General features: G+C 47.9%; 2 protein-coding genes across 7 annotated transcripts in view; one reads left to right on the top strand and one right to left on the bottom strand.

Annotated features, from left to right (window-relative positions):
- Ikbkg (inhibitor of nuclear factor kappa B kinase regulatory subunit gamma) overlaps nt 1-23,563 on the top strand; it is a 49,916-nt gene that overhangs the window by 4,622 nt on the left and 21,731 nt on the right. The window contains exon 1 of one of the 3 annotated variants that reach the window (XM_026381075.2): nt 18,751-18,814. The exons of the other annotated variants lie outside the window; for them this stretch is intronic. The gene's annotated coding sequence lies outside the window, so the exon portion shown is untranslated. Of the gene's footprint in view, nt 1-18,750; nt 18,815-23,563 lie in introns of those variants that run through there. 3 annotated transcript variants of the gene reach the window in all.
- On the bottom strand, nt 7,581-23,555 carry G6pd (glucose-6-phosphate dehydrogenase). Of its 4 annotated transcripts, none has more exons than XM_077793805.1 (13): nt 23,432-23,555; nt 22,316-22,443; nt 13,669-13,706; nt 13,465-13,573; nt 12,324-12,541; nt 10,505-10,663; nt 10,149-10,274; nt 9,635-9,728; nt 9,337-9,523; nt 8,844-9,079; nt 8,675-8,751; nt 8,456-8,548; nt 7,581-8,362 (listed from the first exon to the last, which is right to left on the bottom strand). In XM_077793805.1, exons 2-13 carry the CDS (start codon nt 22,433-22,435, stop codon nt 8,272-8,274), a joined length of 1,548 nt encoding a protein of 515 aa, XP_077649931.1. In that variant the 5' UTR covers nt 22,436-22,443; nt 23,432-23,555; the 3' UTR covers nt 7,581-8,271. The 4 variants fall into 4 exon arrangements, with proteins under 4 accessions (XP_077649931.1, XP_077649930.1, XP_077649932.1 ...); XM_077793804.1 differs by lacking the exon at nt 23,432-23,555 and adding an exon at nt 23,001-23,161; XM_077793806.1 differs by lacking the exon at nt 23,432-23,555 and adding an exon at nt 15,605-15,634 and having other exon boundaries at nt 13,491-13,573; nt 22,316-22,440.

The raw sequence follows: 23,563 nt of genomic DNA, 5'->3' as shown, positions 1-23,563 counted from the left end.
TGTGCTAGGCAAGGGCTCTACCATTGAGCCCCAGCCCCAGCCCCAGGGATGGGGTCTTTGTAACATGCTGAGGCTGGCCTCGAGTTTGTAACCCTCCTGCTTCAGCCTCCCAAATTGCAGGAATTACAGCTGTGCACTACTGTACATAGCACAGTAGACTACTTGTCCAGCATGTGCAAAGGCACTGGGTTAAAGTCCCAGCCCTGCAAAAAACAAAAACATCGGAAACGGATTTAAGTCTGTGTTCTAAGCCTGGTGCACTGATGTACACCTGCAATCTCATTTGTTTGGGTAGCTGAAGCAGGAGAATCACAAGTTTGAGATCAACCTGCACAATTTAATGAGACCTTGTCTCAAAATTTAAAAATAAAAGGGGTGGGGATATAGCTCAGTGGAAAAGCACTCAATCTCCAGTGCTTTTCCACTGAGCTATATCCCCATCTCCAAAATAATAATAATAATAATAATAATAATAATAATAGTAGTAGTAGTAGTAGTAGTAGTAGTAGTAGTATTTGTAGGAATAATTTGAGGTCTAAGGAGGAAGGACCATTTCTCCCAAGATGGTTCACTTGCTTCTGCCAGGCCCCAGGGGTCCTGTTCATCTAAGACCCCCTTAAACCAAGTGAAAGGTTCAAGGTTCTCTGGACACCCCAGGCAGTTTGAGCCCTGGTTCTGTTGCAGTTCTGGGCTTAGTCTCACCCTGACAGTGTAGCCATTTGGGCCCTCAGGATTTGATATTTTTCATGATTCGGTTGCTGACCCCTTCACTTTATAAGGCTGTCAAGGAAAAGTTTATGGGCAAATGCCTTAGGGCAAAGGCAAGTGTGTGGGGGCGCTAATTTATATCAGTTTTCTCTGAACATTTGGCCTTGTAAATTCCTTCCTTATGGAAAGCCAGAATGTAGTTAGCTCCTTGTTTCTGCAAAGATTCCTTGAAGCATTGAAGTGAAGCAAAGGGTGAAGCTCTAGGAGGCAAGAGACCTGTACCAGGGCCTCCTCTCTGGTCCTGGGGTGTGGCCCTAGGATAGTCTGATCAAGTCTCAGAGCTTCAGTTTCTGAGTTTCTCCTTTTGTTGTATAAGAAAGATGATCTCTTCTGGATACTTGAACTTAGTGAACTTGGAGGATAAAGCCCCACCACATTCGTGCCTTTTTCTCTTTTCTTTCCTCCTGTCCTGCTTTAAAAAAATTTTTTTTAGATGTTGATGGACCTTTATTTTATGTATTTTTGTGTGGTGCTGAGGATTGAACCCAGTGCTCACACATGCTAGGCAAGCGCTTTACCACTGAGCTACAGCCCCAGCCCCATGCCCTGCCTTCTTTACTTTCTACTCTATGGGGGCAGGCAGGGGCATGTGCAGATCCTCTCCATCCCTGCCATCTGTGGCTCAGCCACTAGCAGTGGGCTAGGTTTAGATTAAGGGATGGAGTGAGTGGGAGTTTTCAGTGTTCTTTTGTCTTCTCATTTTGCCAGAGCTAGTACCCCAGCACGGCAGACTTCCCTTGGTGTGAGTGTGGGAAGTCAAGCTTCCTGTTCCTGGGACTCAGTCTGAAGGGGTCACGGTACCTTTGAAATTCTCATCCAGCTCAGTACTTTGCAAGTCTAGGCTAGGAAGTTGAAGTTACCTTGTCTGAGGTAGGAGTCTAGCACAAAGGCCTGTCTAGCTCCCACCCATGATGTTGAAGGACAGGAGAAAAAAAAAGGGAACATGTAAAAAAAAAAAAAGGTTAAAAAAAGCAACGAAACACCGGGCCAGGCCCTCTGAAGGTATGAGAAGCAGAGTGTTGACATTAAATAGAGAGAAGGGTGGAAAACCACCCTTTAATAGATCAAAGGAACACATCCTGCATATTTATTTCCATATTTATGCAAAAATTGCTCCATTGAAATGAAAAAAGTACATTTGGAGGTACTGGAGATGTAGATAAGTGGTAGAGTGTTTGCCTAGCACGCACAGAGCCCTGGGTTCCATCCCAATGCTGCCTAAAAATGTAAATTTGCAAAACACAAGTAATTAAGAATCATTAAAGAAAACCTGTTAATATCTTCTATATTTAATGTTAATCAAAGCCTCTGGATGGAGGCTCAGAGCCAGTGCAATGAATTATATGTCCAATTTGCATTCTTTTAAAAGTTTGAGATATAATATACATACTATAAAATTCTGTTTTTTTTTTGTCTTCTGGTACTGGGGATTGAACCCAGGACCTTTTATGTGAGGCAAGTACTCTACCACTGACCTATACCCTCAGCCCTAAATTTAATTCTTTTTTTTTTTTGTGGTGCTGGGAATTGAACCCTGTGCATGGTAGGCAAGTACTCTACCAACTGAGCTATATCCCCAGCCCCAAATTTATTTATTTTTAATATTTTTTTAGTTGTCAATAGATCCTTATTTATATACAGTGCTGAGATTTTTTTTTAAGAGAGAGAGAGAGAATTTTATTTTTAATATTTATTTTTTAGTTCTCGGCGGACACAACATCTTTGTTGGTATGTGGTGCTGAGGATCGAACCCAGGCCGCATGCACTCCAGGCGAGTGCGCTACCAGTTGAGCCACATCCCCAGCCCCAAATTCATTCTTTTTAAATGTACAATTCAGTGTGTTTTAGTGTAGGCACAAGTTGATGCATACATTAGCACTGTCTGGTTCCAAACTGTTTCCCATTGCTCCCCAAAGTAACTGACATCCCAGTAGCAGTCACTCCTTTTCCGTGGTCCCCCAACCCTGGGAAACATTGACTGACTCTCTGTGTATATTCACATATAACAGAAATCACACAGCATGTGACCTTGTGTCTGACTTCGTTCACTTAGCAAAACGCTCAAGCTTTATCCATGTAGCATGGATTTTTTTTTTCTTTTATTTTGTAATCAGTTGTTTGTTGTTTATTTCTATTAGTTTATTCAGTTATCCATTTTTTTAAAGAGAGAGAGAGAGAGAATTTTTAATATTTATTTTTTAGTTATTGGCAGACACAACATCTTTGTTGGTATGTGGTGCTGAGGATCGAACCCGGGCCACATGCATGCCAGGCAGGCGCGCTACCACTTGAGCCACATCCCCAGCCCAGTTATCCATTTTTAATGAAAATTTGTGTTGTTTTTACTATTCAGCTATTATAAATAATGCTGCTCTAAGCACATGTGTGCAAGTTTTTGTGAAAATTTTTGTTTTTCCTAGGCAGTGTATACCTAGAGTGGAATGACTGGGGCATATGGGTCTTCTGTCCTTGCCTCATTGTAGGCACTAAGAGCCAACAGTTGGCTATCCTCACCTGGGGCCTCTTGCTTCTAGGCCAGATTAGGCAACTAGATCTTAGGTGACAGTTGAGGGCCCTTACTTAAGTCATCCTTTCCATGGTGTAGGCATCCAGAGATAAGGAGCCAGTTGACCCCTCATCCTCGCCTAGTCCTTCATACCTTTGCCTAAGTTTAGTGATCCAGAGATGAAGGGACAGTTGGATGATCTCAACAGTCTCTCATTCTCCTTTCTAATGTTGGCACCAAGATCTGTGCTTTCAAGTGACTGTGGTCACCTAGGCCCTGGGACAAGGGCCAGTACAGGCATCCAGCATGAGGTAACAGTTGATAGTCTCAACTGGGCCCTCATATCTTTGTTCAGTGTTGGCACCTAGATATGACAGTTGACTGCCCCTGCCTCTACCGCATGCATCAGTCCCAGTGTAAGCACTAGAGCTCAGGTGCTGTTTAAGTGTCCTTGCCTGGGTCTTCTTGCTTGTATTCTAGTATAAACCTGAGGGTGGCAATTGATGTTCCCCATCTGGCTTTTCATGCTTCTATCTAGGTTTCATGATCCAGAGTTGAAGTGATAATTGAATGACATGACCCAGTCCCTCATTCTTTTTTCCAGCATATGGACCAAGATCTGGGGTCTTAGTTGATTTCTGTCACCTGCTTCATAAAGCTGAGGTGGAATTGCTACACTTCATGTATAGGGCACAGAGGAGCTCCCATCCCTGAAATGCTCCTGAAATGTTGTGTCTTTTGTAAACCAGACCCGGAGCTGACATGACAGTTGTCTGTCCTCATTCAGGACTCTACCTGCTGTCTCTGTTCTAGTGTGCATACTGGAGTTTTGGTGTCAATTTTAAGCCCTGACTTGAGCCTCGTACCTCAGCACCAATGCAGCACCCAGAACTGAAGTGACAGATGATTCCCCTCATTGTGTCTGTATCCTTATTCTCCAGTGTAGGGTTCTAGAGTTGAGATGACATTTGCCCAATTCAGTGAAACCCAAAAGCCTGTGTCAGAATGTATTCATTCACAGATAAAATGATAGTTGAATGTCCTTACCTGTTTTCTCATGCTTTTGTGCCTCAGTGTAGACACTCAGGGCTGAATGTCCTTACCTGGGACCTCATTGTAATGTCCTACAGCTGAGATAACAATGAACTGTCCTCATCAAGACCCTCATTTTATTTATTAGGCACCCAGAGGTCAGGAGACAGATGAATGTCTCACCAGGCCCTCCTGTCCCCACCTGCTGTCCTTCCCAGTTCACACTAGTTGCTCAAATGTTGGGGGGCCCACATGGAGCTAGGTTTTTCCTACACTTTGGGGTCACCCTACTGTCCTTACATAAGAGCCTTCACCTCAGCTATGCCATGTGAGTAGGTTCCCAGCATACAGCCCTGCTAGGTCCCCTACAGCCTATAAAGGTTGGGATGTTGCCCCAGGGGCTTCACAACAGAGTTCTGAGCAAAAAGAGCCCTGCAAGGTCTGAACTAGTTCTTTTGCCTTCACTTCAATGTCATATTCAGGCCTACATCTGAGGCTTTGAAGACCCAGCACTGCCAATTACGGCAGTTGAGACTTAGAAGGCTCCATCCCAGGGTGAGGGATGATGCCCTCTGGTGGTGCATGGGGCAAGTTGTGGGTGCGTCCTCAGAGATAGCTCTGCCTGATTGGGCCACCTCCCGGTTCATCAGTCTTGGGTCATTCCATGCCTTCCACAAAGCCTGGTCCACCGGTTGCAGCTGCATCACAGAGTCAAAGGCAAGTCGCTCTATAGCTACACTAGGGCCGTGGAGGAGGGATACATTTCAGTCACTGTTTTTGCTGCTGTGACCAAAACACCCTGAAAGGTATCTCTGTTCACTAGCTATATCTGGATTGTAGGCTGTTTGAACTTTATGTAAGATATGCTTATAACATGACACCAAAAGAAATTGCACAAGATTTAAGGGACCAAAATCACCACCGTTTTAACTTTTCCATTCTGGTATTACTTAGAAAAACTATATATTTAGTCTGCTCTTTAGTTGCTGTGACTATAAGAGCTGACCAAGCACAATTTTAGAGGAGGAGAAGGCACCCAGAGATCCCATTTGGGGCTCATGGTTTCAGACATCTCAGTCCATAGAAGGCTGGCTCCATTCCTCAGAACTTGAGATGAGGCAGAACATCATGGTGGAAGAGTGTGGCAGAGGGATGTGGCTCACATGATGATCAGGAAGCAGAGAGACTCCACTCTCCAGATGCAAATATATACTCCAAAACTATACTCCCAATGCCCACCTCCTCCAGCCACACCCTACCCACCTACAGTCACCACTCAGTAAATCCTATCAGGGGATAAATGCAGTAATGAGTTAAGGTTCTCACAACCCCCATTTTATCTCTCAGGTGCACCAGACCACTGAGCCACATCCCCAGCCCTATTTTGTATTTTATTTAGAGACAGGGTCTCAGTCAATTCCTTCGGGCTTCACTGAGTTGCTGAGGCTGGCTTTGAACTTGCCATCCTCCTGCCTTAGCCTCCCACACCACTGGGATTACAGGCGTGTGCCACCATACCCAGCTCTCTAAACCCTCTGGCATTGTCTCACATATGAGCTTTTGGAGGGCACCTCATATAAATCACAGCAGGATACTTGTACCATGCTCCATCTACCATAATGGGTACAGTGACATTCTTAGGACCTAAAGGAGGTGAGAGTATGGAGGTACGATGGCTTGTTGCTCACACACATATTTGCTCTGCCAGCTCCCAGTTCCAAATTACTCCTGGGTTTCAGCCTTTGCTGTGGTCCCCTGAGGTTCCTTCTCCAGTAGACCAGAGACCAGGAGGACAGAGGATCAAGGCCTGCCACTGTAACCAAAGCCTGGTCTGTAACGCTGTCCACATAGTTCTGTTGGCTGTTCTGTAAGGACCTGTGCTAGAAAGGACCCTTAAGAGCCCAGTGACATACCCGTTTCCCATCAAGATCCCTTGCTCCCGAGTCAGGTTCCAGGTGAAGTTGGTAATTTCCCTCCTTACACAATCCAGAGGCATCACCTCTCATTTACAGGATGGAAACTACAGTGTCCAGCTTGTGGACAGGAGTGAGCCCATGTTACAGTTGACATTCTGCTTTATGTATTTCTTCTACAAGTCTCAGGCAGGAGCCTTCCTGCTATGCTTACCCTAACCAGCCCGTTACCACCCCAGCTCAGGGAATGTGTGCGGGTGTGAGGGCAGCTGGTTCTCAGTGACAGTCTAAGAAGTGTCTTGGAAGTCTGAAGCAGGAGGATGGCTGGAACATAGGCATTCACGATCAGCCTGGGCAACATATTGAACTCTCATCTTCCCAAGTGGGGTTGGTGGGGACAGAAATGCTGAGTCTAAGCTGGCTTCACTATTTGCTCTGATGTCACAGTCCTCATCCAGTCTCCCCTCTATGGGAATATGACCCAGGTACATGTCCTCACTTCTGCTTAGAGTACACTATTCCTCACTGGGTCATTCTCTGGGCTGTTGCTTTGCCCACTCCATAAAACATCCTGCCCTCTGATCATTGTACCTTCAGCCTCATCTACCAGAACCCAGGTCACCAGGGCAGGGCCCAAGATACCACTTCCTGTCCATCTATCTACCCAGTGTTCAGCCCAGAGGAGAAGGGGCGGGACAGCTGCTGTGCTAAGGGGATGCTGTTCTTACTGGGGGCAGAGTACTGGTTTCAACCAAATGCATGTTCACTTGGAGCCTAAGGATATGACCTTATTTGGAAATATGATGTTTGCAGATGTACTTAGTTGAGGTAGGAAGATATCATACTGCAGGAAGGTGGCCCCTGTTCCAATATGAGACTTCCTTTAAGAGGGAGGCAGACATACAAGGGAAGGCCTTGTGACCACGGAGGCTGCCACAAGCCAAGGAATACCAGGAGCCCCTTCAACTGAAGAGGTAGCCTCCAGCACATGCCTAAAGTCCATGCCTTGACCTTAAGACTTCCGATCTCCAGAATGGTGAGAGAATGCATTTCTGTTGTTGTAAGCACCCACTTGGTGACTTGTCCTTGTACCTCAAGCTGGTTTCTATGACAAACACCAATGAAGTGGAGCAGACTGATGATGGGAATAGATGTAGGGAGAGTGGGAGGTGTTCAGGCCCAGGTTCCTGGCTACACTGCCATGGGAGATGCCCAAGGCAAGGATCCCCAGAAAGAAGGTATGGAGCTGGTGCTAGAGGAGGCATAGTGGGTGTCACAGGGAATGGGTAAGTGACAGGTCTCTTGTATGACTCCAGGTGGCAGAGAGGAAACGACAAGGGGACAGGTGGGGCTGTTTGAGGATTTAATGGCAGGGGTTGAGGGGACTCTTAGCTGCTGCTTCTGCCTTTCCACGGAGTGCAGAATTTTTAAGAAGGGACATCTGGGAGAACAAGACCCTGCTGGGCAGCGTGAGGTCCCTTCTACCTGGTGACCAGGAATGTCAACTGGCATTGAGGCTAGTGTGCCTATGGGATCTCACATGGATGCACTTAGGTCACTTCCTCAAGTTCAGAGGAGCTTGCTCATAGCCACTGGGGAGTGTGATTTGGCCACTGCCCCACTATGGCCCATTGTCCCTAACATTTTGTCCTGAGGAGTCCTGGGACAGACTGATGGGCCACTCTTCTTCTCTGGAGGTTGGAGTAAAGGGAGGAAGTGACTCAGGTTCCATGGAGAGATTGGTGGCTCAGACAGGGCTGGCACTGGCTCAGGACAGTCATGATGCGTGTCATCGGTGCTTAATGGTTGAAGAATGTAGCTGGGCCCAGGGAGGGGTACTGATGTTAGCGGCGGCGGCGGCCACAATGGTAGCAACAGCAGTAGCATCAGCAGCAAGGGAAAGATGGTGGTGGCCCAAGCCTGGGGCTGAGGAATGTTAGGCCTATGGTCCCGAAGTCTTCCCATCATGGGGTTCTCCTGAGGTGAGGTCGGGTGGTGGGAAGGACAAACACAGGGGGCAGATGGGGTAGGGTGGGAGTGGGTGCCTGGGTCTCAGAGCTTGTGGGGGTTCACCCACTTGTAGGTGCCCTCGTACTGGAAGCCCACTCTCTTCATCAGCTCATCTGCCTCCACAGGGCCTCGGCTAGAAACAGAACAGGTACAGGGCAAGATGTGAGGGCAGGGCAGAGATGTTCCCAGCTGTTTTTGCTCCCCTAGTCCCCCATCCTTCCCTCACCTGCCATATGTGTAAGGGATGGGTTGGGGCTTCTCTTGCTCAATCCTGTGCAGCAGTGGTGTGAAGATCCGCCAGGCCTCCCGGAGCTCATCGCTAAGGGGATAAAATGTGGCTTTGGTGGGGAGTGGGGCATATGGGGAGGGAGAGAGAAGGCCACCCTACTGCCTGGTATCCCCTCTCCCACGAGACAGCTGGGACTGGGCTTCTGGGGACCCTCACCTGCGCACAAAGTGCATCTGGCTCCCACAGAAGACGTCCAGAATGAGGCGCTCATAGGCATCAGGAAGCTTCACGTTCTGTGGGAGAGGGGGTCTTATTGATACCATGGTGTGTGGCCACCTAGGCCATCCCTTGGAGGCCCTTCCTGACCAGCTTTCCCTGTGGGCACCTTGTATCTGTTGCCATAAGTCAGGTCCAGCTCTGATTCCTCAGGGTTGAAGAACATGCCAGGCTTCTTGGTCATCATCTTGGTATACACGGCTTCATTTGGCTGCACTCGGATCACCAGCTCATTGCGCTTACATTGCTGGTGGAAGATGTCACCGGCCACATCGCGGAACTGCAGCCTCACCTCGGCCTTGCGCTCATTCAGGGCTTTGCCACAGCGCAGGATGAAGGGCACCCCTGGGTGGGGGCAGGGCTGGTCTCAGGACTGGCTCTCCCAGTAGTGCAGGGAGTGAGAATGAGTGAGAACTTCAGTCTAAGTATGTGTGTGCAAATGTGTATGTGGTGTATGGACAGGGTACCATGTCCCACACCCACCAGGCTTCCCCCTCCAGAGTCCCCTGCCGTTGAACAGTCAGTGTGTCTGACCCCACTGAGAAGCTCTCCACAAGGGAAGGCCCAGCCCTGCCTCACCAGGCCCCAGAGGTGTTACCTACCATCCCACCGCTCATTCTCCACATAGAGGACAACAGCTGCAAAGGTAGCAGTGGTGGACCCATGGGGCACTGTGGGGTCATCCAGGTACCCTTTGGTGGCCTCACCCTCTCCACTAGGGTTCCCCACGTACTGGCCCAGGACCACGTTGTCAGCCTGCACCTCTGAGATACATTTCAATACCTTGACCTGGGAGAAAGGCAGGGAGAGTGGACCCTTTGGATAACAAGATGGGATACAGGGCAGCAGGTGTGAAATGACCACTGGGGACTGGCAGGTGCATCTTGTACCTTCACCTACCTTCTCATCACGGACATCATCTGAGTCAGTGGAGGCAGGCTTCTCCATGGCCACCAGACACAGCATCTGCAGAAGGTGGTTCTGCATCACATCCCTGGAGACAGAAGAGGCCAAAGCTCTGGTCAAGCACTACTTTCAGGATGGGTGGAAGACATAAGGAATGGGCTTGCTTCATTTCCTCTCCCTGTTGCCCAGGTTCCATGGAGCCCAGGGTCCTTAAACAAGGCTTCCCAGTGACAGGCTGTGAGACTTGCTTTCTGCTCCCCAATGTCTTCCAGGTCCCTTCAAAGTAAAAAAGTAGATGTTGACCCTGTCACTGACCCAGGAAACTCCTGGGATGTTCAGCTGGATAGGGGTCCTACCCCTCTAGCCACATGTGACAACTCACTCAGATTTTCGATCTCAGATTGTGAGGAGGAATCACCAAAACAGGGAGGAGTGGCCCTGCAGGATGACTAGATTTGTGTTCCATGCCCTATGCTGGCCTCCTGGGAGCAATGAGACAGGCTCTTACCGGATAATCCCAAATTCATCAAAGTAGCCCCCACGGCCCTCAGTGCCAAAGGGCTCTTTGAAGGTGAGGATCACACAGGCAATGTTGTCCCGGTTCCAGATGGGGCCAAAGATCCTGTTGGCAAATCTGTGGGGAGGTGGAAGAGTCCCCAGGTGGAACTGTCCTTTAGCTTCTGCAGCACAGCAGCCAAATCTGAGCAGTCAGCAGAACTATACCCAGACCTGGAGCCCACCACCCTTGCTTACATTCTTGAGGGATTTGTCCTTGGGGCAGCATCATCTGTGGGTACCCACCCCTGGCCTTGTACTGTTCCACCCTGTCCCATGTACAGGCATAGGCCAGGACTTAGCCCCCACCTCAGCACCATGAGGTTCTGAACCATCTCCTTGCCCAGGTAGTGGTCAATGCGATAGATCTGGTCCTCACGGAACAGGGAAGAGATGTGGTTGGACAGCTGGTCAGAGCTCTGTAGATCTCTCCCGAAGGGCTTCTCCACAATAATGCGATTCCAGCCTCTGCCAGGAGCCCAAAGCCATGTCACTCTGACACTGTGTCCAGGGAGCAGATCCTCTATCCTCTGCATTCCTAGGTGACTCAGGGAAGTTCTGCTGGCCCTTGCCCCCTTTTCAAAGCACAGAGACCTGTCATACCTAAGAATACCTCTGTTTCCCCAGTACTCAACGCCAGGCTCAACACCACAGAAGCCTTCCCACTACCCTGTTGGTGACTGAACAGCTTTCAGCCTAACCACTGTGGGTGCTAGGGTGACACTGCTGACATATTCCTAGGTGGCCCTACTCCTCTCTGGCCTCACAATGGGTCTTTGGTGGGTCAGGAGTGGCCCAGGAGTGGCCCAGTGGCTAGAGGAAGGGGCATCAAGGTCAGAGGTTCTCCATTTTTTTTTTTTTTTGGTACTAGGGATTAAAACCCAAGGGGTGTTCTACCACTGAGATACATCCCTAGTTCTTTTTGAGCAAGGTCTTGCTAAATTGCCCAGGCTCCTCTCAAACTTATAAGCTAAGTTGCTGAGGCTGACACTAAACTTGTGATCTTTCCGTCTCAACCTCCTGGGTCACTGGGATTACAAGCATGTGCCCATTTTAAAATTTATTTATTTTTATTATTTTTTTTAAATTTTAATATTTTATTTTTTAGTTATCGGCAGACACAACATCTTTGTTTGTATGTGGTGCTGAGGATCGAACCTGGGCCGCACGCATGCCAGGCAAGCGCGCTACCGCTGAGCCACATCTCCAGCCCCTTAAAATTTATTTTTATTTTAAAAAATTTATTTATTCTAATTTGTTATATGGGTCAACAGAATGCAATCCAATGCATATTACACAAATAGAGCACAATTTTTCATGTCTCTGGTTGTGCATAAAGCCATTTGTTTGAAAAAGAGAAAAGGTCCTGGGGCTGAAGTTGGGCTCAGTGGTAGAGCACTTGCCTAGCATGTGTGAGGCACTGGGTTCAATTCTCAGCACCACATAAAAATAAATAAATAAAACAAATGTATTGTGTCCATCTACATTTAGAAAACATTAAAAAAAGAAAGAAAGAAAAGGTCCTTTTCTATCCCTGCAATTATTAACATGGTTTTCCTGGGCTGGGGATGTGGCTCAAGCGGTAGCGCGCTCGCCTGGCATACGTGCGGCCTGGGTTCGATCCTCAGCACCACATACATACAAAGATGTTGTGTCCGCTGAAAAATAAATATTGAAAAAAAAAAAAAAAGAAACATGGTTTTCCTTATTGAAAACCAGGAAAGAGACTGTGGTGGATTGGAAGTAGTTTCTTGTGGAGCAACACTGCCACCTGGTGCTCATGGTAGGGACTGTGGGAAAACATGAATGCAACAGAATGAGCAAGTGGAAGGGAGCATTTCATGGAGCAACACTGCCATCTTGTGGTTCTTCAGGGAACTGCTGCTAGGGACCATTTCATCTGTAATGAGGAACTTTTCATGCTGTACACAAACGTGGCAGAGGTTTTAATAGTGTATTTATAGCCTTTCCCTTTATTTGGAGAGCTAATTCATATATAGAACAAGCGGGGCATCCCCCTTCCTCACCCTGGTTTCTCAGGCCAGTGCTGGATCTGTGGCTAGGGCAGACCACATCAAGGCAGGTCAAACAAAGGGGGCAGGGAGAGAAGGCAAAGGACAGGCCTTACGTCTGGCTCATGCAGGTTTCATGGATGTTCTTGGTGACAGCCTCATAAACTGTGGGAGGCAAGGCCAGGTAGAAGAGCCGGTTGGCCTGTGGCCCCTGGTGAAGGGCATTCATATGGCTGTTCAGGCGCTTGAAGGAGGCTGGGTCGTCATACTGGCCGGCTACATAGGAATTGCGGGTGAAGAACTCCTCCAGCTTGGGCCTCTCCTCTGGGGTGGCCTGGGAGAAATGGAAGGACAGATAGACACAATGTCAGCTCTACTTTTCTACCTTCTTGAGAGTCCATGTCTGCTCTGCCCCAGGAAAGTGAAGGGTCTTGTTTGTATGCATTTGTCTCTTTTATCCCACAGCCATGATGGGCTTCCCTGGAGATTTGGGAGGGTTCTCTTAGAAGTCAGCTGTCCTGGCCCTTCATACTGTTCACCCCACCCTGGCAGATTCATGCATTCATGGGGAGGGAGGCTGAGGCAGGCAGGACTACTGTGCAGAGATGGGGGCACAGCAGCCCCATGCAGGGCTTGAAACCTGTATAATCACCCCTGTACAACCCTAGGACCTTTTTCCCTAAGACAGAAGTTGTATTTCAGGAAAAATCTGACCTGGAGAAATACAGTGGAGAAAGACCTTTTACCAAAATTAGCACACCAAACTACAATTTGCTAAGAAAAATGCTCATGTGTAGTAGGATTTCCTGTAGGGAAGAGGTACCTGTGAGGGAGGGAATCCTTTTTCTAGTTCATGGTATATCCTAATGTGGCCCCAGAGCACATCAGGGTGGACTGAGTAAATCTAGGTCAGAGAGGGGCTGGGAAATGGGTTATCCTGCTAGAGGGACCCCTTTCCCTCTCTGTGCCTAGAGTTCTTCCTATAATGGAGGAAGCAACAAGAGTAGGCATGCAGAGCTTTTGGGTGCCTGTCGAGTGGGTGGTTTTGGGGCCCTCAAGGATGTGAGGTGCTAAGGCTTGAGTGCCAGGCAGCTGTCCTGAGGCATCCTATCTTTCTGCCAGTCAAGTGAGGAAGGGGGAAAGGAAATGCATCCTAAGATGGGACAGGGGCATCTCCCACTGGGCCACCTGGGGCTGGCACTGCTGGGGCTAAAGAAGAGGACAGAACAAGGTTGGGGGGACCCTGAAGCCACTCACTCTGAAGAAGGGCTCACTCTGCTTACGGATGTCATCCACTGTGAGACGGGAGCGAGCATAGCCCACGATGAAGGTGTCTTCGGGTAGAAGGCCATCACGGAACAGCCACCTGAGTACAGAGCACAGCTGTGCCTAGCCAGGCCAGGCCAGGGAGTGCAGGGCCAGGCCTTTCCCTGGTGGGGAGGCCCAGGGGAATGCACTTACCAGATGGTGGGGTAGATTTTCTTCTTGGCAAGGTCGCCCTGTGACAAAGAGAATAGGCGTGGTCAGGGGAAGCTATGAACATGACCTAGATCATCACCCCTCCTAGTGATGTGAGCACGCACTCAGGTCATCACTCAGCCACAAGCTTATCTATCTTGTCCCCATACACTGCCAGAGAAGCCCTGAGATTTGAGCCTGCTGTGGGCCTGGACCCTTCATCTGGAAGGCGTAATTGTTTCCTGCATTCCAGAAGAAACCCGGACATTCAGTTCATTAGAACTGAAAGATGACTAAGGTGCAAAATAGCAAAACTGGTAAGATGTGGCCTTAAACCTTGTATCAGCGAAAAAGAATAACTCAGAAACAATGAGCTACCTATTCGAATTATGAAGTTAGGAAAAGGATAGCAGACTTTCAAAACAAAAAAAAATTATAAGGAAAGAAATCATGAAAAAGAAAAGTCGGGCTGGGGTTGTACCTCAGTGGTAGAGTACTTGCCTGGTATGTCTAAGGCACTGGGTTTAATCCTCAGCACCACATAAAAATAAACAAATAAAATAAAGGTATTGTGTCCATCTACAACTTAAAAAATTAAAAAAATGAAAAGTTAATAAAATGGAAAACTAATGAAAGGAAAAGATCAACAAAGTTAGAATTTGGTGTTTGAAAAAGACTAATAACAGCCAGAAAACCCTTTGCAACACGGCTTTTTCAACAGGCACAAATAATTGGGAGTACAATGGAACAGAACTACAGATGGGAAGCACAGAAGAGAGTTTTATAAACAACTTTATTCCATCAGTAACGACTTAAATGAGATGGACACATTTCTACAAAAGTTCAACCTATAACATGGAGCAAGGGACCTGAGTGGGGCAGTGATAACAAACCTTCCCACCAAGATAACTCCTGGCACTGCCAATGGGTTCTACCAAAATCAGGGAAGAGAGAATTTCATTCTGAAGCAAACTCCTCCTATAGACAGAAGAAGGGAAACTTTCCTGAAGCCACTTTCTAGTTCTCGCAGAACCTTGGCCGTGAGATTTGATGAGAAAGGCACATGGGAAAACTTTTCACATATACCCATGCAGATACAAGAATCCTATAGAAAACGTCAGCAAACTGAATTCAGCCATGTTAAAATATGTAACACATCATAACAAAGGTGGATTTATCTGGGAAACAAAAGATTGGTGTGATATAAAAACCAAAAATCAGTCAGTGAGAAGAGAGTAAAGGAAAAACTGAGAAATCTTTGCCTACTCCTACATATTGATTTTTTAAAATCTAGCAACCTTGCTAAACTCAAGAAATGTAGATAAAGGGTTTCAGAGTATTATCTATTCATGATGAAAATTTTTAGCAAAGTAGAAAAATGGGGAATCCCTTAACTTGATAAAGGGCATCTATGGAACACCCTACAGACACAATACAGAATGGGAAACATTGAAATAACTCCCTGTAAACAACCAGGAACAAGAAAAGAATACCTGCTACTGGCTCTTTAGTAGATGCTGAACTAGCCAGTCCAACAAGGAAGGAAATGAAAATGGATTTGTTTGGAAAGGAGGAAGTAAAACTGTCATTATTTGTAGATGATGCTTTGTCTATTAAAAACCCACCTGAAATCGATCTGCAGATAAATAATTAGAGTTAATAAGAGTTTAGCAAGGTTTCTAGGTTTAAAAATCATTAGATAGGAGCCGGAAAAAATTTATTAGGACACAGAAAGCAATATCATAAAAACTGAAAAATTAAGACTTGACTGAAATTAAAAACTGTCTCATCAAAAAATGCTATTGAGAACATGGAGGTGCTAGGGGTGGCTCAGTGGCAGAATGCATGCGTTGCATGCAGAAGGCCCAGGGTTGGATACCTAGCACCAAAACAAACAAACAAACACAAGCCACAGACTGAGAGACAGTATTCACTCAACTTATCTGCATCCAGAATATACAAGCAGCTCCTACAATACAATAAGAAAACAACCTAATTAAAAATGGGTAAGTGTCTTGGCCAGATGCTTCATAAGGAAGAGAAATGTATGGCTACTAAAAACATTAAAAGTATTCAAGATTGTTAGTTGTCAGAAAAAATGCAAACCACATAGCATTTCACACTCACGAGAATGATCGTAATCTAGAAGACTGAGAACACCTAGTGTTGGTGTGAACTCACGTATGTGGGTGGGAGAAATGAGATGGTCAGGCACTCTTTAACGTAGCTTGGCAGCTTCTCATTAAAGGAAGCTATTCTACTCCTAGAGGAATGAAAGCAGGAGGCCACACAAAAATCTGTGCATGAATGTTCACAGCAATCTAATTGAAAACAGACCCAAACTGAAAATACCCCAAATGAATCAGCAGGTGAAGAAACAAAGACATATTACTCAGCAACAGAGGAGGAACATGTTACAGATCTGTGAAACACTGACCAGTCACAAAAAATATTATGCTGAGTCAAAGAACTCAGACACAAAAGATTAAACCTTTGAGTTCACTTAAATAAAGTCCTAGAATGGGCAACATTAGCCTATTAGTACAGGAATTAAATCAGTAGTTGCCTGGAATAGGGGGTGGGATGGGAAGGGGCACTCAAGAACTTTCAGGGAAGATGAAAATGTTCTGTATTTGTGTATTGTCATGTGTACCAAAAAGAGAGACAAAAATAATAACTGATCAGAGGGTGGGGAGTGGGTTAGAAATTCCCCTAAGGTAGCAGTGATCATAAGGCAGTGCTTCTAGAGTGCAGATAATGTTCTGTTTCTTGATGTGGTAGAAGGTATATAGGTGTCTCAAGTTTGTAAAGTCATCAGGCTGTCCCCTTATAGTCTGTATTCTTTTCAACATATATTCCAATAAAAATTATAAAAAATTAATAGGCACATACCACCTGCCTTATACTTACTAGCAACAAGAAGTTGGAGGAGAAAAACAATTTAAAAACAATTTCACTAACAAAAGTAAATGTTATTTGGTATAGGGGATTGACCCAGGAATGCTGTATCACTGAGCTGCATCCCCAGCCCTTTTGTTAAAGTTTTTTTTTTGTAGTTGTAGATGGACAGAATGTGTTTATTTTTATATGGTGCTAAGGATTGAATCCAGTGCCCCACACGTTCTAGACAAACATTCTGCCACTGAGCTATAGCCCCAGCTCTCCAGCCCTTTTAATTTTGGGACAGGGTCTTCCCAAGTTGCCCAGGGTGGCCTGGAACTTTCCATCTGCCTGCCTCAGCCTTCTAAATCCCTGGGATTACAGGTGCAAGCCACCACACCAGACTACAAAAGTAAGTGCTATAAAGAACCTAGAAATAGAGCCAGCATATACCTGAAATCCCAGCTGCTCAGGAGGCTGAGGCAGGAGGATTGCAAGTTGGAGGCCAGCCTAAGCAACTCAGTGTGATCCTGTCTCACAATAAAAAATAAAAAGCTGGAGATGTAGCTCAGTGGTAGATCACCACTGTGTTCAATCTTCAGTGCTACCAGAAAAAGAACAGAACTAGAAATAAACGTTCAAGCCTACTACTGAGACAATGACACAATTCCATTAAAATGGCCTATGCAGACACCTCATTCTCTTGGGCAGCAGAAGCACCAGGAAGAATAACAACATCCCTCCTTTCCAAGCCAATCTGCTCATCCAGTTCAGTCACCCAGTTACTATCAAAAGCTTAACAAGCTTTAATTTTGTAACCTGACAAACTAGATGGAAGAGGAAGGGGTAGAATGACCAGCGAGCGGGCTCTTGAACAATAATGGAGCAGGGCCTTTTCATTTTAGACCCTATAATCAAGACTGTGGGAAGGTCTGGTCTGTGAACCCACACTTTATGGGGCCCTGTCACTCTGTGGGGAGAGGTGAGTGGGTGGCACAGGCACAAAGCACTGTCCCAACCAAGATCTCAACTCAATCCAGACAGGAAATCCATCTCCAGGGATAAGATAAATGACTTGAATATTCATGCAAAATTAAGTTGTAGAAACCTTCCCTGCAGATCTTTTTGTAAAAAAATTTAAAATTGTTTTAATTTTTTGTTGTAGATGGGCATAATACCTTTATTTTATTTATTTATGTGGTGCTGAGGAATAAACTCAGTGCCCCACACATGTGAGGCAAGTGCTCTAGCACTGAGCCATAACTTCAGTCCCTGCAGATGTATCTTGATCTAAAAAAAAAAAAAAACATCAAAATACTGTTGAGCACAGTGGTGCATGCCTATAATCCAAGCTACTTGGGAGGCTGAGGCAGAGGATTGCAAGTTTGAGGCCAGCTTCAGCAACTTAGTGAGACCCTGTCTCAAAACAGAAATGAATGATTATGTAGTCAGTGGAAAAGTAGTGCTGAGTTCAATCCCTGGTCCTAAAACCAAACCAAAACCAAAACACATAACAACAATAACAAAACTAAAATCATACAACAACAAAACAAACTCATGTGAACCTCTGGCCTCCCTGGCCTGCAATGCTATGGTGACTGTGTTCAGGAAAATATCCCAGAATTGCTGCCAGCCGGTCTCTGCTTGCCTGTCAGACCTCCTCATGCATCTGCATCAATCCCCTGTCTGATGCCCAGTTTGGCCACTCAAAGGTCTACTGAGTTCTCGAAGGCCATTCAGATCTCTGCTGAGTGAAGCTTCTAACTTACCATATCATATGGTTGCCCTTGTTGGTCCCTCAAGGTCTATCTCAGATGACCCCCAACCCTGGGCCAGGGGCTCCCCCAACATGGCCCTCAGTTTCTAAGTGCTCTGTCAATGCCTGCCTCTGGCTTTCTCCCTCAGCAGGGCTGGTAAGGACACTGCTCATGTCTGGATGGTTCAATGTTGACTCCACATGCTCCAGAAAGGGCCAGCTTGCTGGGAACTGACCCTGAAAGAAACAGTAAGAATCCTGGCCTGCAAAACCCTCTAAAAGGCAATGTTTGCTTATGATAAAATTCCAATGGATTGGGAGGAATCAGGACAGACTCCAGGCAATGGATTGGTGGCAGGGGATTGGTTTGCTGAGTCACAGTTGCCCCACACCCCGGAGCTATTTGTTTTTGTGTTCCCTTTGGGATTAACTAGAGATAGAACCTGCTCGCCTTGTTTCAACTCAATCCCCGCAACCCACAATCTGCTGAGCTCCAAGTCACCCAAAGGAGAGGTGAGGTAGACCAAGAACAGTGGGGGTGCGGGGCGGGGGGGGGCAGCCGCTCTCTTCAGGGCTGGGTTGGCCCTGCCCTTCCTGTTGTTCTGCAAGGCTCTCACCAGAATCGAGTGGAGCAAGGAATACAGGGAGACCTAAAATCTAAACATGTGGGGGTGGGCACAATTACAGCAGGTAGAAGCCTCTCAGGTTTGCTACCCTGTTTGCTTTGCCCAAGAATCATGGTGGGGAAGGGGTCTACTCAAGGACAAATTTCACCTTACTAGGAAGAGGTAGGGCAAAAGAGACTTGGGCTACCACTTGTCTGTGGTCACCCGAGGTTTGTCCTCGGCCTCCTGTTTTATAAACCCAAATCACTGCAACCCTCTGTTCTGGTGTGAGGGTTTTAGGGTGGAGGCCCAGTAGAAGGAATGAACCATCTTGTCCCCAAGAGTTGTTGGCATTAAGGATTCACCAAGGTAGAGCCCTGAGCTTTGGTGGAGGCCCAGCTGGCTCCTGGCCACTGGGGTGAGAGAACCTGGCTCTGCTGAGGTAAGTTCAGGCAGGAAAAACTAACAATAGGGCCTCCGTCCTACACGCCAGTGCTCTTGAGTCACCAGGCCTTTAGGGGAATGCCAACGTCATCATGATACAGCAAGAATCTTATCAGCCCAAGGGGGAAGTCAGCCTTGAAGTGTCTGTCCTAAGAAGAGGGAGGGGCTGGAACAGCCAGGTCATTTGGATAAATCATAAGCACCCATCATGCCATGGCCATCATGGTCCAGGTGGGGAAAATGAGACCCAGGGAGGAGAGGGTCCTGCAGTGAGATGCTCTGCCCACATGGACTCCCAGTGGGATTCTCCTTCCCTTGTTCCTATGGAAGTGTCACTCTCCAGCTTTACCAAGGTCCCCAGGCAGGGGAGGATATCCTTTAATGCCCAAGGTTCCTTCCTGCACGCTAGTGCTTTCTGGACAGCAAGTACCTCCACTCTCTTCCTGAAGTGGGTTGGAGTCTTAAGAAATAGGAGAACCTTGAGTGGCTCAAAGCCCATTTGGTAACAGCATCGGGACGCTCTCAGGAAGGAAGCTGGGCATGTACGTGAGGGTTGGGTAAACCTGCAAGGGAGGAAGTGGCAGAGGATGGCCGCTTGGGCCCAGCTGGCCTTGGGGTGTCCTGCTTGCCCAGCTGCTGGCCTCCTTTTGGTTTCTTAGGGCTGTGGGTACTTCCTCTTCCTTTCATATGGGATGCACCCCCAGCCCTTACCTGAAGGCCTTACTCTCCAGGCCTTCTTCATGGGACCTGTGTGCTGAAGGGGGCAGGAGACACAGGGGCACATTGGTGGCTTCTTTTTTGTGAGCCCCTCTTGGTCTGCTTACTCCCTTTGGGGCTCTGCTTCCCACAGTCTATCGGCTCCATGAGGAAGGGGCTGTGGCTGTTGTGGTTTGAAAGAGGTACTTGCTACATGTTGAATGAATGAATGGAGAACGTGCTGGTTTCTCAGAACAGCTGGTACCCTGCTTATCTCCTGCAGCAAGTGAGCTGTCAGGCGTGGAAGGAGGTTTAAGAATGGGAGCTACTCTGAGTGCTGTCTGGGCATAAATGCCCCTGCATGGACTCCAGGCCCTCCCTGCGGGGGGGGGGGGTGAGGAGGAGAAACAATGGGGCTCTTTAGAACATCCCTTGTCTTCTCCACTCCCCTCTGCTGGAGCCAGCACTTCCCATTTCGGTTCTAGAAGCCTCTAGTTCTCACTCCCAGAGCAGAGGAGAGCAAAGGGGAACCCTACTGATTGCAATTAGACACAGTTGCCTAACCCAAGGCCAGCAGGAACATCAGCCTAAGAAGGCCAAGACTTGTTTGCTAGGAGGAAACACTGAGGTTTTGAGAGAGATACACACACACACACACACACACACACACTTGGTCTAGTCAACAAGCTTAGATTCTCTCAGTGAGGTATCCAAGAGTTGAGGGTCTGGGGTTATGATCCATCATTGTGGTCTAGGTCACTGTTGGCCTGTGATTGTGAGAACATGGGGTAGGGATGGGGAAGGGAAATCATCCTTATTTACTTGCTGCTCCAGTCTGATCCTTGGAATGAAGGCCTAATGGTCAGGTTCTGAGGTGTTAAGGTTTGTGGCTGTCACAAGTATGGTTCCTCAAATGGGACTGTCTGAGGCCAAGCCTGTCCCACTGTGTGCCCCAACTGGGTACCTCCAGGGGACTTTAGGGTTCCTAGGTGTCAGAGGACAGTGCTTGGGGTGGTTTGCACTTGCTTTTATAGTGGTAGAGCCCTTCTCCCTTGCTCTCCTCCTCATTATTTCTAAGTTCTGATCAGAAATACAATGGTGGGCTGGACATGGTGGTGACCTGTAATCCCAGGTACTGGCAAGGCTGAGGCAGGAGGATCACAAGTCAGTCTCAGCAACTTAGCAAGATCCTATCTCAAAACAAAAAGGGCTGGGGTGTAGCTCAGAAGTAGAGTACTCTTTAGTTCAATCCTCACTACTACAGGGGGAAGAAAGAAATATAATAGTGGTAGCAGGGAGCAGGTTTGAAAAGGGGGTGGCATGTTCTATATGAACAAAGAACCACAGATTTCCTCCAGCACGGAGGGGCTCACAACATGTACCGTGTTGCACCTACCTTGTCAATAGCTAACTAGTTCTCATGGAACTCTTATTCAAGATTACACAATAAGTTCAGGGTGAAGATGATCACACAATGTTGAGCAGAGTTCAGGACATATCCAGGGCTAAAAGTAAAGAATTGAAACCATTTTTGCCATTAAACCTTGGTCCAGTCAGTCACTGTACTTGTCTTGCTGCCGCACAGCACACAAGGGAGGATGCTCTCATCAGGGACCACAGATCCACTAAGGCCACACTCCTTTTCCTGTCCAACCATGTACTGTCAATATGCAATTCCTCTGCCTTTGCTTCTACTCTTTGGCCTTTCCAATCAGAGCAAAATTCAGTTGTGCCAGCTAGACAACTAAGGACAGGTGGGGTGGGCAGAGCTCTTCAGGAGGGTTTGGAAGTTGTGGCAAAGAGGAAGTGTTCAAAGAAAGACCCAGTATTTATGATCAGGGAACTTCATTGGTACAGAGAGAAGAGGCAGAGACAGGGCTCCAGATCTTTCTTCTAGAACTGACCATGTGACATTTGTCAAGTCACAAACTGGTTTAAAAAGAATTCAGAATGAATAGCATTCCCTGTTTGCATCTGTTTTCCTCACTGAGAAGGAAGAAGACATGGTCCTTTAGGACCTGGCAGCTCTAGGACTCCTGGCTATACTGAATGGGTGACCAGACTTTAGAAACATCTCACAAGTATGTACAAGGTAGTGTAGGGAGGTTAGTGGCACACAGGCAGGGGCAACAGGTAGAGCTCAATTTATCAGAGCCCATGCAGCCCCACAAAACTCAATCAGGAAAGCTGAGGCACAGAGTAAGACGTGTTTTGCACAATGCCACATTCAAAGTATGACTTTTCAGACTGGGGCCTGGGGGAGACTCACCGATGCACCCATGATGATGAATATATGTGTATCAGCCTGGTGGAAGGCATCACCCTGGTACAGCTCTTCCCGCAGGATCCCGCACACCTGGGTCCGACTCAGGGCTACCTGCTCTGCCATGGTGCTCTCTGGTGAAAGAAAGGCTCCTTGACAAGTCGGTCTCCTTCTTGAGTCATGACTGATTACTGAAACCATTCTCTGGGAATGGTCACGGTGGGGGTGGGGCAGCGGGGTTGGTGGGTTAGAAACTGCTGCCTCTGGGTTCCAGCCTTACTCTCCCAGGCTGCCTTTTTTCAGGGTGTACATTACAAAAGTACTCAAAGCATGAATGGATTTTAGCTGCAGCATCAATTCTGGGCAAGTGGATAAAAATCCTGCCTGAGCATCGCACTACATGTCCTGGACCATCTCATTGTGGACTTTGCCAGAAACTCCACAATGAACTGGAGCACGTTGGATTGTGCAGATGATGGAGTTTAGCTCCAGCCCTCCCCCTGTCAAGCTGGGCGATTCCGGCAAGTCCCCTCCTCTCTCAGGGTCTGGCCCTCAAGGTCCCAATGGGGGAACCGCGGGTACAAGGGGATCGGTTAAGACTGTCTAGAAAAATAGCGCCTATTAAAAGACCGCGTGGTGCAGTGGTGGGCAGCACAGCCTCTGCCGATGCGGCGCCGGCCCGCCCGGTTACCTGCGCCTCGTCGCCGTCGCCCGCCGCGCTCGCAGCCCCGGAATGCACGGTCGTTTCCGGGGATTGAGCCCCGTCGGCCCATTTAACCAGTGGGGGCGGGCGCCTCAGCTGAGCTGACCGGCCTCAGGCGAGGCGCCCGGGGCGGGGCCTTGCCGGCCCCTCTCCAGAGAAGGAGAGAGAGAGAGAGAGAGAGAGAGAGAGAGAGAGAGAGAGGGGGGGGGGGGGAGGGAGGGAGGGAGGGAGGGAGGGAGGGGGGAGGGAGGGAGGGGGGGAGGGAGAGAGGGAGAGAGAGGGAGAGAGGGAGAGAGGCGGGGGGGGGCAGAAGGGGAGGGGGGAGGGAGGAGGGGCGAGGATAAATGCGCGCGCATCCCTGACCAGCCCCGCGCATCCCTGACCAGCCCCGCGCATGAACAGCCCCGCCCCTCGGGCACCTGCACTGATGGTTGATCCGCCCGCTGTCCTCCCTGCACGAGATCGGGATGCTTTATGGGCACGGGGCAGTCCCAGGCAGTTTCCCCGCGTCCCTACTGCCAGATCAGCCTCACCCTACGGTCTGGTTTTCT

Source organism: Urocitellus parryii, chromosome X, assembly GCF_045843805.1.
Source record: "Urocitellus parryii isolate mUroPar1 chromosome X, mUroPar1.hap1, whole genome shotgun sequence".
Taxonomy (NCBI): domain Eukaryota; kingdom Metazoa; phylum Chordata; class Mammalia; order Rodentia; family Sciuridae; genus Urocitellus; species Urocitellus parryii.
This window is presented reverse-complemented; position numbering and strand designations above follow the sequence as displayed.

Coding starts and splice junctions, on each gene's coding strand:
- G6pd (XM_077793804.1), bottom strand. CDS start 23,082: ATGGGCCGACGGGGCTCAATCCCCGGAAACGACCGTGCATTCCGGGGC. Junction 13,707..22,315: donor TCATCATCATGGGTGCATCG/GTGAGTCTCCCC, acceptor TCTTTGTCACAG/GGCGACCTTGCCAAGAAGAA. Junction 8,752..8,843: donor CTTATGGCAACAGATACAAG/GTGCCCACAGGG, acceptor CCTCTCCCACAG/AACGTGAAGCTTCCTGATGC.